At 45.2% G+C, this 13832-nt stretch overlaps 1 protein-coding gene across 1 annotated transcript in view; it reads left to right on the plus strand.

Moving 5' to 3' along the window:
• Nucleotides 1–8720: 8720 nt before the first annotated feature.
• The window catches only part of PCP4 (Purkinje cell protein 4), a 46909-nt gene continuing 41797 nt past the window's right edge, over nucleotides 8721–13832 (plus strand). Inside the window, exon 1 of the mRNA XM_085040150.1 lies at nucleotides 8721–8842. Within this exon, the coding sequence (XP_084896276.1) occupies nucleotides 8834–8842 (9 nt within the window). The 5' untranslated portion in view covers nucleotides 8721–8833. The remainder of the gene's footprint in view (nucleotides 8843–13832) is intronic.

Genomic DNA, 13832 nt, shown 5'->3' on the forward strand with positions numbered 1-13832 from the left:
TTGAAAGACACTACGTTGAAGAAGACTGAGACTAAATACTGGCCTGTTGTGCCAGCAGCTCTCCTGAGAGTCAAATCACCCAGTTTTGCACTAATCATGAGCCTTTTCCCTCTGAACACCACATATTGCAAAGGTTAGTCACAGTATTTATCACTGCTTTTTCATCCCAGATTTAAATGTGGTCTAAGCTGATAAGTAGCAAACTCTTCATAGATGCAGCACTGAGAGTAATTAACCATCCTGCTTAATGAGGTATTAGTGAGGATGTGTATACAGTAGGCCTTCACCTACTTCTCAGTCTTTGCCCTGATCAGTGCTCATCACACTGAGCTCTCCAGAACAAACAACAACAGCAAATCCCATTAGGAAGTAAAGCTTCAGATGTCATTAAGGATCCTGAGGCACCCATACAGGCTAGGGCAGGACTGGCAAGTTTTCCTCCTGCACCAGGGTAAGACAGGTCCAGCATTTAGCAGCCCTTGCCCTCAGGCCCTGGATTCAAAGGTTTTCTGCCTCCCAAAAATTTGGGTGTACTTCAAAGTAACTCCATAGGTTGATTCTCCAACCAAGGAACAACTCCTGATCAGATGGCAGCAGAAACCCTGAGAGTGTGTGTTAGGGCTGCTGAAACTCCTGCAAATACAGAAATTCTGCTACAGATTGGAACTGGACTGAGTTCACACAAAAACCCTCTTTGCTCCCCTGAAATTTGTATAAAAAGATAGTCACATACCTAATTTCACCTGGCGATCTGACAATGTGTTATTGACAAAACTAATACACAACACAAACAAAAAAATTCCAGGCTTTAGGTCGGAGTCCCTTGTATTTGGTGTCCAGAAATTTATGTTAAACAGTTGAATGATGTTTCCTGTTCTGTATTCAGTATTTCATTGCTGTTCCACTGCGCTGGGGAACCTGATGACCTCCAGAAATCCTTTTTTTACTTAAACTGTTCTTTGCTTCTATGAATTGTTTTGAATTCCATTGAAACACGAAACGAGGTAGATAACTGCTCAGAAAAATGGCTATGCACTCTGTAAAATAAGCCAGCAAGTTGTTGGACTTTCCTGGGTAAGAGCTATGTTATTTAACACCCTTTCCTTCCTCAATATCAGGTGAACTCATCTGTTTACAGTTGCATAACATCATTAAAGTTTCAGCTTCTGCAACTTTAAATACAAAGAGATGATAAACTAAATATTTAAGAGAACCTGGGATTAGATTCCTCTGACCTTCACAAACTCCTTCGAGTAATTTATATAAATGAACCTACTTATTATTCACACAAATAAAATGCATGAAAAAAAATGTAAATCCAGAACTACTCCTGCTTTTTACAGCAGATCAGAGCTAATTTGTCCATTAAGTCCATAGCCAGTGCTCCATCATGCTGCCAAGGCCACTGGAGGGCCTGAACTCCTCCTAATTGACTCAAAATTATTTTCTTTCTGCTCATTTGAGGGAGCACTGATTTGTTCTGGCCAAATCCTGGTGTACCAGCAAAAATGTTGGACCCCCTTATGCTTCAGGGCACTAGAGTTGCACAGGGACAAACCCACTACCCAAGAATGCATTAAACCAAACTCTGCTCTTTCCCTAGTCCCAGGTAACACGAAATTTTTAATTTCTGTGCAGCAGCAAGTGTTAAACAAGCTCCATGTGACCTCACTTGCATTTTAAAGAGGTAACATAAGTAGAAAAAAGCTGTAGAAGCAGCACAGTACCAGACATGAAGCCTCTGAGGTTGGAGTTGGGGGATCCCACAGCTTGGTCTTGTTCTCACCCTCCTCCAGTGCCATCCATAGAAGACTTTAATCTCTTAGGAGAAAGGTTTCTGTGTCAGTCCTCAGGGGTGTATCCACAAGGACCACAAAATAGCTTTGGGTTCTTTTCTTCCACTCACCTGAGCAGAAAGTTAAAGGAGAGGGAGGGGGAGGGAGTGGGAGATGCTCTGGCAAGGCACAAATCAGGATGGTCAGTAATATCCTAAAATTACCTCAGGGGAAACTTGTCCTTTCATGGTCTGCAGAGAGATCCCTGAGAGCCCAGACCTTCCAGGCTCACCTTCTGATGGTGCTTTGCAAGTACCACCATGGAAAACTCTGAATAAAATGGCACCACAGTGAGCCAGGACAGAGAACCACTTCTCTTTTGTGCTCGTGAATCTATTTTAGAGTTATGCTGACCTTTGCAAGAACCTTCTCTTAATAATACCTCAAATAAAGAGACTGCCTCAGAGAGAGTGCTTTCTAGCAAGGATAGAAGGTGGGCAAGGGCCTCAGAAAAGTCATCAACTATTAAACTGAAATGTCACCACAAGCCCATAGGAAATAGCTAAATGAGGTGTTATTATTGGTAACACAGACATTGTAGAAGAAAGATGAAGGAAAGGGAGCTAGGCATTTATTCCTGTTAAAAGTGAGGGGTCATCCTTTTCCATCAGTCGGCAGGGAGTTGCTTTTATTTCCGCCTCCATTTTATCATTTTTAACATAAAAAATTACAAAGACTATCATTAAAAAAGATTCAGCCAAATTAGCTGCGCCTATTCATCATCTTAGGTCTTTAGATGCTGAACAGGATCATTTCTTTCTCTAGCATACTTTATGTCTCCTTTCCTTTCCATGCCTCACACTCCTCTCAGCAAACTAACCATTGCTAAAAGGAGAGATTTAACTCAGTGGGACAGAACAGGCTGTGCTAAAGTGCCTGGTTTTGGGTCTCTGACTATGCCCAGTGCTAAATGGGAATTTCTGTAAAGCAGCCCAATCTGTCTCAGTCTGTTGTTGCACTTCACAGCTCAGAAATTAAAAAGTGCTGATCTCACCTTTCCCTTGACTGGCTCAATTTCTGAGTGTTGAGTAAATATCTTCACCTGCTAAGTGGAAGAGATTCCACTTTGTGAATAAAGTGAATGTAGGAAATAAGCCTAGATAGGACCCCTTGAAGTACCAAGCCCATTTCATGCTTCCTACCTCCAGCAAACATTGTATGTAACATTAACTCTAGCTGGCTCCATTTAAAACCCAGGTATGCAAGGGCAAAAAGGCCCCAGCAGCTGAGGCTGAAAACTCCAAAACTTCACTCATCAGTCCAAAAATATATTTTAAAGAAGGTATTCAGCAATAGAGGTGGCAACTCCTTTTCACTGTGCTTCTCATGTGTGAGTCCTTGCATTGATAAGGTCTCTCTGTCTCCATCAAACTGCTCTGTTGTGATCCATGCCCTATCCCAGCCCATCCTGCACTGCAGAGGCTGTTCTGTGCCCTCTGAGAAAGTGAGGAACCCCAGGGTGTATTTGCATGAGGGAAGAGCAGAGATTAAGTGAGTTGACACTTGTTTCCTCTTTTGGCAGCCACTAACTATACATCACTTGACCTGGTGATTTCAGCTTCCTTTTACTGGAATGTGTTTTGTGTAATTACTACCAACACAGCTATAAAAAGGTTTCTGGGGTAAGTGGAAAGAAAGGGTTTGAATGGCTCGACTTTATTTTCTTTTTTTCCTGTAAAATGTCTGGCAAAATTTGGGACTGCTGTGACACAAAGATCAGAGGTTGTTTTGGGGGCTCTGCTCTGTCTAAAAGATGAAAAGCAAATAGGAGAGAAGCTCTTTTGAACCTCAGCTTTTTGCTGTTGTAGAGATTGAGAGAAATAATAATCCAGCAGCTCCCCCCAGTCCCAGCAGCACTGCTGGGTGGTGCTTGGTGGAAGGGGCTTCATTTTTGGCCAAACCAGCTTTCTGCAGCTGGGGCAGGAGAAAAGGCTGTGATGCCTGAGGTCCTCCCAGAGGCTGATACTGGCAGGGATGCTACTTCAGCCCTTTTGAAGCTGGGAGCCTCTAAATCCACTATATGAACAAGGATTTAGGGTATCAAAAAGGAAGAGGCTCCCTGAGAATTTGCCTTTAACCTTAATTTCCCCAAACGCACTGAAGTAAAGTAAGGGAACGAATATACTTTAAACTTCCTTATCTCTCCATATCACAAGTTATAACTGTGGATCTTCTAAATCACATTAATTCCTTTGCCTGTACAGAGATTGAAAATTGTTACCTGGTAATTATTATGTCTTTTTACCTTCTAATTAAGAGGGGAACTGCCATGGGAAAGCGCCAGGCAACATCTGAATGCTCCACGTCTTCACATCCTCTGGCTTCTGCAGAGTCAAGGAGTCAAACCCCAGAACATTCTTCAGGCTTTGTAAAGTTTAGGGACTTTGGCCTAAACTGAGAATGGCTTTCTTTTTACACCCAAGTTAAGAACACGTCTGTGAATTAAATCCATCAAAAGACTTTGGCCAGACAGTAGAATTGACACATATATTTGGGTGATTTGTTTTCGGGCTATATTTTTTAGGGTGGAAGATGACTCACACCCTACAGTAAGTCATGTCTTGTAACTCTCCTGAGAAAAGACTCATTTTTTCAAATTATATTTGATATCTTTGTGACACCGACAGTGATAAGATTTTGTTGGAACCATTGACTCATTCCTCTTGCATGGGAACAAAGGTTGGGTTATAACAAAGGCCCTCAGGCCCAGATCTTTAAAGGTATTTTGTTGATTAACTACCCATAGCCATTAGCTTCTCAATTAAAAGGTAAGAAAGCATACTAATGGGAGTTCAGCTGTGGAAACTGTCTTTTTAGATTTTTTCTTGGACAAATTAGCTGATACATCTGATATGACCAGTCATCCATCATCCAGCATCTAAAGCTATGCTTGTTAAATCTATTACTATCAAGGAGCAAACCAAAGCCTATAATCACAGCATATTCTCCGTGATAAAGGTTGTGTTTCAGATCCTCTCCTGTTTTCTAGGATTCAAAGGCACACATCGCTCTGAAACAAAAGCTTTCCATTTGAAGTCAACATCATTGATTTCAACTGCGACACAGACTTTTTTTGAAGAAAGTTTGCGTGAAATCATTCCTTCTCTTGAAAAATTCACAGAGTGTAAAACCAGCAAGAGGCAGAGGTTTCACTTCACTGTACCAATTTCAAGTGCTGGGAAACTTCAGTTTTCACAGTCACAGTCAAAATTCAAATATATTCTACCAAACAGAGCAGTTCTGCTCTGATGGAATGTGGAACACAGTTCAAGGCACAGCCGTATTTTCATTTTGATCTTTTTGGATTTGATTTGATTTGAATCAAATCAAATCAAATTTTGACTGAGAAATACAGCAGCCTAAGGAGACATCTTCCCCCTGCACTCTGTTGCCTCCTGAAAGGAGTTTGGAGCCATGTGGGGGTCAGGCTCTGCTCCCCAGGTGACAAGTAAGTGACAGGATGAGAGGAAATGGCCTTGAGCTGTGCCGGGGGAGGGTCAGGTTGGACACCAGGAGGAATTTCTTCACTGAAAGGGTTGTCAAGCATTGGCAGGGACTGCCCAGGGGGTTTGGAGTCCCCATCCCTGCAGGTGTCCAAGGAATGAGTGGATGTGGCACTCAGTGCTCTGGGCTGGGGACAAGGTGGGGATCAGGCACAGCTTGGACTCCATGACCTTGGAGGTCTTTTCCAACCTAAAGGATTGCGTGACTCTGTCTCTTCTGGAGCAATTCTGCAGCTCACTGTGCTTCTGGCCAAACCACTTCACTTTGCACACACCTTCACTGGTGGGATCTGAAGCAAAGCAAGTCTGTGCAGTTGTGTGTCACTGCCAGGGACAGAGACTGAGCACACAATCAGCTCTCTCCTTACAAAAACACAGCACCAGAGGGGCACCTCTTCTGGGAGGAAAGGCTGAGAAAGTTGGGACTGTTCAGCCTGGAGAAAACATTTTAGAGCTCCTTCCAGTGCCTAAAGGGGCTCCAAGAGAGCTGGAGTGGGATTTTTCACATGTAGTGACAGGACAAGGGGGCATGGTCTTAAGCTGGAGGAGGGCAGGTTTGGATTTGATATTTTGAAGAAATTCTTGCCTGTGCGGGTCATGAGGCCCTGACACAGGCTACCCCAGAGGTTGTGGACTCTCCACCTCTGGAACTGAAAGCTTTATGGGGCTCTGAGTAACCTTGTCTAGTGGAAGATTCCCTGCTCATGCCAGGGGTTTGGGACAAGATGATATTTAAGGTACCTTCCAACCCAGATCATTCCAGGACTCTAACACAAAGTTCTCCAATTTCAGATTGCTCAGTTTGGCAGAGAAAAGCCATCTTCAGTCCCTTAAACAGGTGAAGCTCCTTGGAAGCCTGAGAGCCTTTCTATTCCAAGATCCAGCTCAGATTCTCTCCTCTCTGCTGAATCTTTCAGGTAAGTGGGAGTAAAAGGCAGTAAAATTGCAGTCATATGCCAGCAGACAAGATTGAACACACACTGAGTGCAGACTTGATGAATAAGAAGGTGGTATTTTAATAGTCAATTTTCAGCATATAATGGCTCTTGAAAATAGATTGCTTGGAATATTTTATCTACTTAGAAGTGCCACTACTTAAGTAAAAGCAGAACTTTGGGACACCTTTGAAGGATTGCCATGGGTTAGAAAGGCTGCCAGGGAAAGGGGTACCTGAAAACCAAAATGTGGTGCCATCAGACAGCATAAATGGCAGGGACTTCCCAGACATAGCTCCAGGGTGCCTCTCTTGGAAGCTGTGAACTTCTCTAAACAGGTCAGAAAAGAAGAATTTTGAATGTTCTCCTGCAGCATGTAGTGCAAAGAGCCTTCTCTGCTAACTTGCTTCTCGGGGCACACAGCCTGAATTATCACCAGGAGATTTTCTGCTGGCATTTGACACATTTATTTTGATGGTGAAGAGTGAGACCAATGTGACTCCTCTCTGAGTCAAAGGGACCTGAAGAGATTTCCTCTCAGCGGTCTCTGTCTCTTACCATGTGATTGGGAGCCCTTTGATCAGGAACACTCTGTTAATAATTGATGTTAGCATTGTGCCTTGTATCCATAAGCTGACAGGCCAATGGCACTCCTGTCAGAACAGGAATAGTAATGCAATACACCCACAATTGCTTTTCAGTGGAAAATGGTGTCACAAGAAGCACAGCTTCTTCAGGGGCTAAACTTCATCATCTTTATTTTGGGTCCTTGTGGGGTAGCTCCTGAAGCTGCTCATGCAATGAACTCTTAGCGTGTTTTTTGCCTGCTTGAGCCACTCACAACAAAAACTGGGGCAATTTATGTCAATTTTTTAAAAATGGGGTGAAGGTGGAGGTCCTGGGAATAATGGTATAATGAAAGAGGCAAAAATTCTGTTTAGTACCTCAGATTTCCTCTTTTGTTTCCCAGGAAGACAAATTTTCTTTTCTCCTCCTTTCCTGGCCAACACACCCAAGGAAACCTTTATTAATTTTCACAACCCTTGCCAAATTCAGATCCAATTCTGTCTCAGCTTTCCTGATCCCATCCCTACATATTTGGCCAGCATCCCCATACTCTTCCCAGGATACACACCTCTGGTTCCACTGCCTATGGAGCCTCCTCATCCTCAGGTGAAGCACCCAGCCCCTCCTGCCTCTGCAACTCAAAGGGAAAATGTAGTTTTTTGTAAAATTTATCTCACTGCCTCTGTTAATAATGGCCCTGAAGACAGATGTTGGCAAAGAGAAGAAGCTGCTGCAAGGTAGTCCCTGGAAGTGGGAGGGTTTGTCAAGCTTCTTGGGCTCTCCAATATAACATGTTCACTTTTTTATTGATTTGAGAAAAATTTGAGGGAGTTAAGTGCATTCCCAGAGCTAATTGAACCTATATTTCTTCACAGATATGTGAGTCAGAACATCTGAACACGTCTTGCCAAATATAGCAATTGTGCTCCATCAGAAGACAGACGCTGGAGCACAACAGCACACATCCCAAAGTTTGGCTTTAATTAACCATTCAGAGAAATGATCCAAAGGGCTGTTTTCCATGAATCTCTGGAAGAAATGCTGTGTGTTTTAACAGGAATGGCAGCAAGACTGATGAGACAGAGAGAAAAACCAGGGGTGAGGAGAGCAGTGATTCTCTGCCTGGTTTGTAGGATTGCAGAATGTTAAAGGGTTAGAAGGGATCTTAAAACCCATCCTATCCCAAACCCCTGCCAGGGGCAGGGACACCTTCCACCACACCAGGTTAATCAAGGTTCCAACCTGGCTTTGAACACCGCCTGAGCTGAGGCACCCACAACCTCCCTGACCGACCTGTTCGAGTGCCTCACCACCCTCACAGCAAAAAAATATTCCCCATATAATTTATTCATCCGATTTGCCGCAATAACGCCCCATTCCCAGGCTGCCTCCAGCACTCCTGAAATTCCCATCTCTGCCCCTGCCCGAGGCCACCCCAAAGGGACCCTTGTGCCAGGGGAGAAAAGGCACAGGGAAGGGGGAAAAGAGGGGGAAAGGTGGAGGAGGATGAGGAGGATGAGGGGGCTGAGGGGGCTGAGGGGGTTGAGGAGGACGAGAAGGATGAGGAGGATGAGGGAGGCTGAGGGAGATGAGGAGAATGAGGGGGCTGAGGGGGTTGAGGGGGATGAGGAGGACGAGAAGGATGAGGGGGCTGAGGGGGCTGAGGGGGATGAGGAAGATGAGGAGGATGAGGAAGATGAAGAGGACGAGGGGGCTGAGGAGGATGAGGAAGATGAGGAAGATGAGGATGATGAGAAGGACGCGGGAAGCGCTCCGCGCCGTGAGGGAAAAGCTCCGATCGCCGCCAGGGGGCGCCGCGCGCTCTCGGGATGCGGGCAGCGCGGCGATTGGGTGGGGCCCGCGCGCGCGCGGCGCTGATTGGCTGGCGCGTCGCGGGCCGGGCGCGCGGCGCCGCTTCTTAACGCGCGTCGCGGGGCGGCGGGAGCGCTGAGCGCCGGCGGGGCAGTGCCACTGTCACCGACACTGTCGCGACATGAGCGAGGTGAGCCGGGGCCGGGCGGGGATGAGCCGGGGGGCGCCGGCAGCGCTGCGACCTGGCAGGGTGAATGTCACCTTCGCCTCTCCGCGGGCGGCCGGGGAGGGAGGGAGCGGCGCATCCCGGGCTGGGGAGGCTCCGCGGCGGAGCGCAGGTCCCGCGATGGGCATGTCAGCATCTCCTCTTAAAAACCCTGATAAAATCATCCCCACAGCTGTGTGTGCCTGCAGAGCACAGAGCACGGTGGTGGTTTTGCCCTTTGAAGGACTATGCGCACCGGTGGAGAGTCTTAATTTAAAAATCCCAATGATTTCTCGTATCTACCCAACGCTTTCCTGTGCAGAAAGGAGGATTTAGTAAGTTGTGGGAAAGTTGCCTGGTAGATCTCATGGAAAAAACCGCCCTGTTTGTGGCTGGGTGCTGATGTAAACTTTATAAGTAGCGTGCTGAGAAGGATTACAATTGAGGGGAAAAAATGTAAATAGTGCCAAACATGTAAGGATCTCTTGTACTCCTGTAAACAAACAGCTGAAACTTTGCACTTGTGGGGATTTTTGCTTGCTTTTTTTTTTTTTTTTTCCTTCTCTCGGCAGTGGAAAAGTTCAAACTAGAGATTTTTTTTTAGTTAAAAGTACTGTTAGACAGAAGGACTCCTTGTTGGTGTAGACAGTCAAATGCTGGGCAGGTTCATCTGAGAGATCCCACCTTATCCAGTGCAGCTTTTTCTTTGGCAATCAGCAGAGATACCTGTAACTCTGCTTTACCCAGCCCTATTTTTGGAGGCTGTTTGTTACAAAACACCTGCTACTCCATTAACAAATGGGATTTTCCTTTTTTAGAAGCCAAATTGAGAGTGACACCGGGTAAGTTGTGACTATTTGCTGTGCAGGTGTTACATTCAGCTGTGTTTTTACGTGAGGTGTAAGCCTGAGATGAAAAGCAGGAGCAGGGATTTGCGAGGAGCAGCTCACATTTTGGCTTTCAGGTCATGCTAGGTGGGGAGAGCTGAGGAAATCCTCATCACTGCTGCTTGCAGGGATTTAGGCAGCCCAGGTGTGATGCACCAGGCTCTCCACCACCTCTCCTCTGCTGCTGCCTGTATTTCTATCACCTGGCTGGAGTTCATGCAGTGTGGGTTTGGGGTTTTGTTGCTTTTTTCTGTTTCAGCCACTGTTACTTAGCTCCCTGGGCTGGCTGAAGTGTGCTGTGAGATGCAGCAGCACTATGCCACTCCTTAAATTTATAATTTGGGGGAATATCTTATGGAGAAGGGTAATGTTTGGGTGCTGCTGCTGTACCTGCTGTAACCATACAAGACATTCTTGTCACAGCTTTGTGCTGGGTTGTGTTTGCTCAGTAATTACCTTTCATAATTTGAATTCGACTGATTGCCTTTTGGATTTAAAGAGACCCAGTGAATGTAAAGATCCTCCCTGCCACCAGCACAGGGATTCTTTATTCATAGTGCATTCACTTGTGCCTCACAGAGCTGAATTCCTGGCAAACCCCTGGAGCTGGGAGATGTTTCTCTGGCGCAGAGCTGCGCCCTGTGCCTGTGACACTGAGCTACTGATGGTGTCTTCAGTGCTACTGTCATTCCCCTGACAAAACTGGGGAGTTTATCACTCACAGCTCCAGTGAAGAAGAGCCTCTCTGCTGTTCCTTGCTGTCAGCTCTTCCCCCAAAGGCAGACAAAAGCAACTACACCTCCCCAAATCACCTTACTGCAAAAGAATGAGGCAAAAAAAACCTGATCAGAAAGGAAGCTCTTAGATAACTGTTTGCTGAGGGGGGTCATGGTGGTTTTAGCTTGAAATGCTGTAATTGAAAACTATTTTTATTTTTGGCTTAATCTGCTAAAAAAAAAATCCGTGGACAGGGTGATTGAAAAGAGGCTCAATTAAAGCCATCAAAAGATTATCCCACATACAACAGTGTTGGGAGGGTGAGAAGGTTTTTTTTTTGCTTTGTTACCGATTGCCTGGATTTGAGCAGCGCTGGAAATGCGGTCGCAGAAATCTCTGAAAAGAGCTTTCATCTCCCTGAATTATTTGCCGAGACTTTGCATAAATTCTCATTTTACTGCTTCAGGCAAAACTAACTTCTGTTTATGGGCAGTGATGATGATGATTTATGAGTGTGAGGGTGGTGAGGCACTTCAACAGGTTGCCCAGAGAAGCTGTGGATGCCTCATCCCTGGAAGTGTCCAAGGCCAGGTTAGATGTGGCTCTGAGCAGCCTGGGACAGTGGAAGGTGTCCCTGCCCATGGCAAGGGGGTGGCACTGGATGATCTTTAAGGTCCCTTCCAGCCCAAACCATTTGGTGATTCCATGATTATAATTTTCCGGGTTGGGAAAGCTGAAAAGGAAGCAGTCATTCATCTGACTGTAGTACTTTTTTCTAGCAGCTAAGGTATATTTTTTCAGGAAGGATAAAGACCTTTTCTACAGGAAAAACACTACACTCCTCTGTCATATTTGTCTGGAAATGTGTTTAATGTGCTCTGTCTGCCAGGCAGAAGTCTGGCCCCACAAGTAGTGGGAATGTGAGGTATAAGAGTTGACAGAGTGGCTTTGCAGATTGTGATTTGTGCTTCTTGCTGCCTGGTTTAGTGGCAGACAGGTCCCTTAGCTATGTGGGGAACTCCTTGGTAATGTCCCTGCACATTGAAATGCATTTTTAGCTCTGAAAGTCCCTGCTCAGATAACTGTGTAGCCTTTTCTTTAGGTCTGGTAGCTGTTCTCTGTTGTATTTAATGAGCGTAGAGAGGAGAGCCGTGCTGAAAAATATCAGCTGCTGTCAATGAGCAGCCATGAGATTCAGCCTGTCTTCCATTAAAGATCTCCAGTCACACAGGATGAACTGGGGGAAGAGATCTTGGGTTGTGGGCCCACAGACAGTGCCAAATCTCTATTCACAGTCAGCAGCTGTACCAGTGAGCCTCCAGATCCACATCTGGCATAAACTCGATTCACCACAGGGAATCCTATCATCTGATCAGTCATTTAACCATCTGACATGTTGCAGATGGTGTTTGGTCCTGGAATTCCCCGGCCACGAGAGTTCACAAGAAGCATTCAATCACACAGACATTTTTATGACATTCACTCTTGCCTTGTGTGTGGAATGTTCCTGGTTGTCATCAGGAATCAGGTCTGGGCTTGGGAAGGAGAGCACTTAAACAATATGGTCTTACAGCCCTGGATGCTGTTCCAGTGGCTCAGGGATGAGGAGCCTCTAGCAGAGATGACCTTGGATGCATTTATTTCCTTTTGATTTTAAAGGGACAGAGTGGTGTTGCTGGTGTAGGGGACAAGCTCAGCTTTAAGATGTGTTATTTAGGTGTCTGACTTTGGCAGAGCCATTTGGGAGATCTCTTTCTGATTGCCTGAGGCACCTGTGATTGAAGAAGATGCATTGGAAGAGCCTTGTGCAACGTGAGTGAAGTGCAGCACTGATTGCCAGGGTGCTGATGTGCACCCCTTAAGTGGTGTGTGCTTTGAGCCAGCAGCTTTTTTATTTGAGAATCAGCCTAGTTACCAGACAGCAGCAAGAATATTCTGGCTTTCCTTTGGAAACGGGTGTCAAGCAACCAGGCACATGAAATTCAGAGAGCTAGTAGGGGTTTGACTCCCTTAGTTGGGAAGGGGAAGAGCTGGGGATTGATGTCTGCATAAATCCAGAGTTTTTGGTCAGGCTTTGAATGGCAAGAACACCAGGTCTTGTTTCCATGAGCTACAACAAGCTCTTTCCCTTTGCTTTAGGTTGGCTTTTGAGTCCTGCAGCTGCTTTGAAAGGACCATGAAGGGTGTTTGTGTGTCCCATAACTGGGGGGTGCAGGGCATTCCTGGAGGGATGAGCTGACATGGGATGACTTTGGGGTCAAGGATGTATTTCTGGACAATAAAGCTTCACCAGTGCTTGAGGTTGTCTGAAGCTGTGGCTGCTTCAGATGGTTAAATGATAAAACTGGGGTTCTTTCCTGGGTTTTTTCTGAATTCACTCAAAACCATTCCACTGAAATGGTATTTAGCACCTTGGAACCACATAAACACAAGTGAGGATTGTACAGTGATAACCCTGATGGCACTAAATCAAAGAGCTTGTCATTGTAAGGGGAAAGTACATAATATTTGTCCAGAGGAGCTCCTGTTCTCTGCTCTGGTGTTTCCAGTCCTGGGGGGTGTCTGAGACATTTTTCAGATACTGCGGTGACCCCAGTTGTTAATTATTTGCCTCAGTTAGGTTATTCCAACAGTAGGAACAAAAGCTGTGCAGCTCTAAAAACCACAGCAAGAACATGGCAGAGTGGAGGAGGAAATTCTGCAGCTGTTACAGGATGGGGGTGGGATCGATAAGCACATGAACATCAGTTTTTAATTTTAACTCACATCTATTTATTAGCTGAGTGGTAAATTGCAGCTCAAAAGAGGAGGAAGAAGGGAGAACAATAAGTTTTACATCTGTCACTTTGCCTACTCTTTCCATCAGTGTGGTTTCAGTGGGATCAAGCATCTTCTAAAATAGCACTTAGAAGTGATGTTGGAAATTGATCTTAATTTGATGACACTGGCAGAAGCTCACGGGTTTTCTTGCCATGTATAGAATGCCAACAGAATCAGGCAACACACTTCAAAAAAAAGGACATTGAGCTTTAATAGTATGCTTCAGATATCATGTTTCCTTGTAAAAGAATAACCTCAAGCAAGGATTCCTGCATTTGTGCAACAGGAAAGCTCCACCCTTCATACTGCAGGACTTGATAATACGATATAATTTCAGGTGGCAAAGGAGTATTAGTTTCTAGTCCAATATCTCTAAATTTGCAATGAATTGGCAAGCTTAGAGCAGTCATCATCCAACAGTGTCTACATTATCTAGATCATGCTAATGATGAAATGTGGTGTAAAGTAGCAGTTTGACTGCAGCAATGGCATTTCCATTAAAGGTTTCTGGGTGGGTATTTTTATTTTTAAATTTGAATAAAATATTTGAT

The sequence above is a fragment of the Lichenostomus cassidix genome, chromosome 1 (assembly GCF_008360975.1).
Source record: "Lichenostomus cassidix isolate B80296 chromosome 1, HeHo_3.0, whole genome shotgun sequence".
NCBI lineage: Eukaryota > Metazoa > Chordata > Aves > Passeriformes > Meliphagidae > Lichenostomus > Lichenostomus cassidix.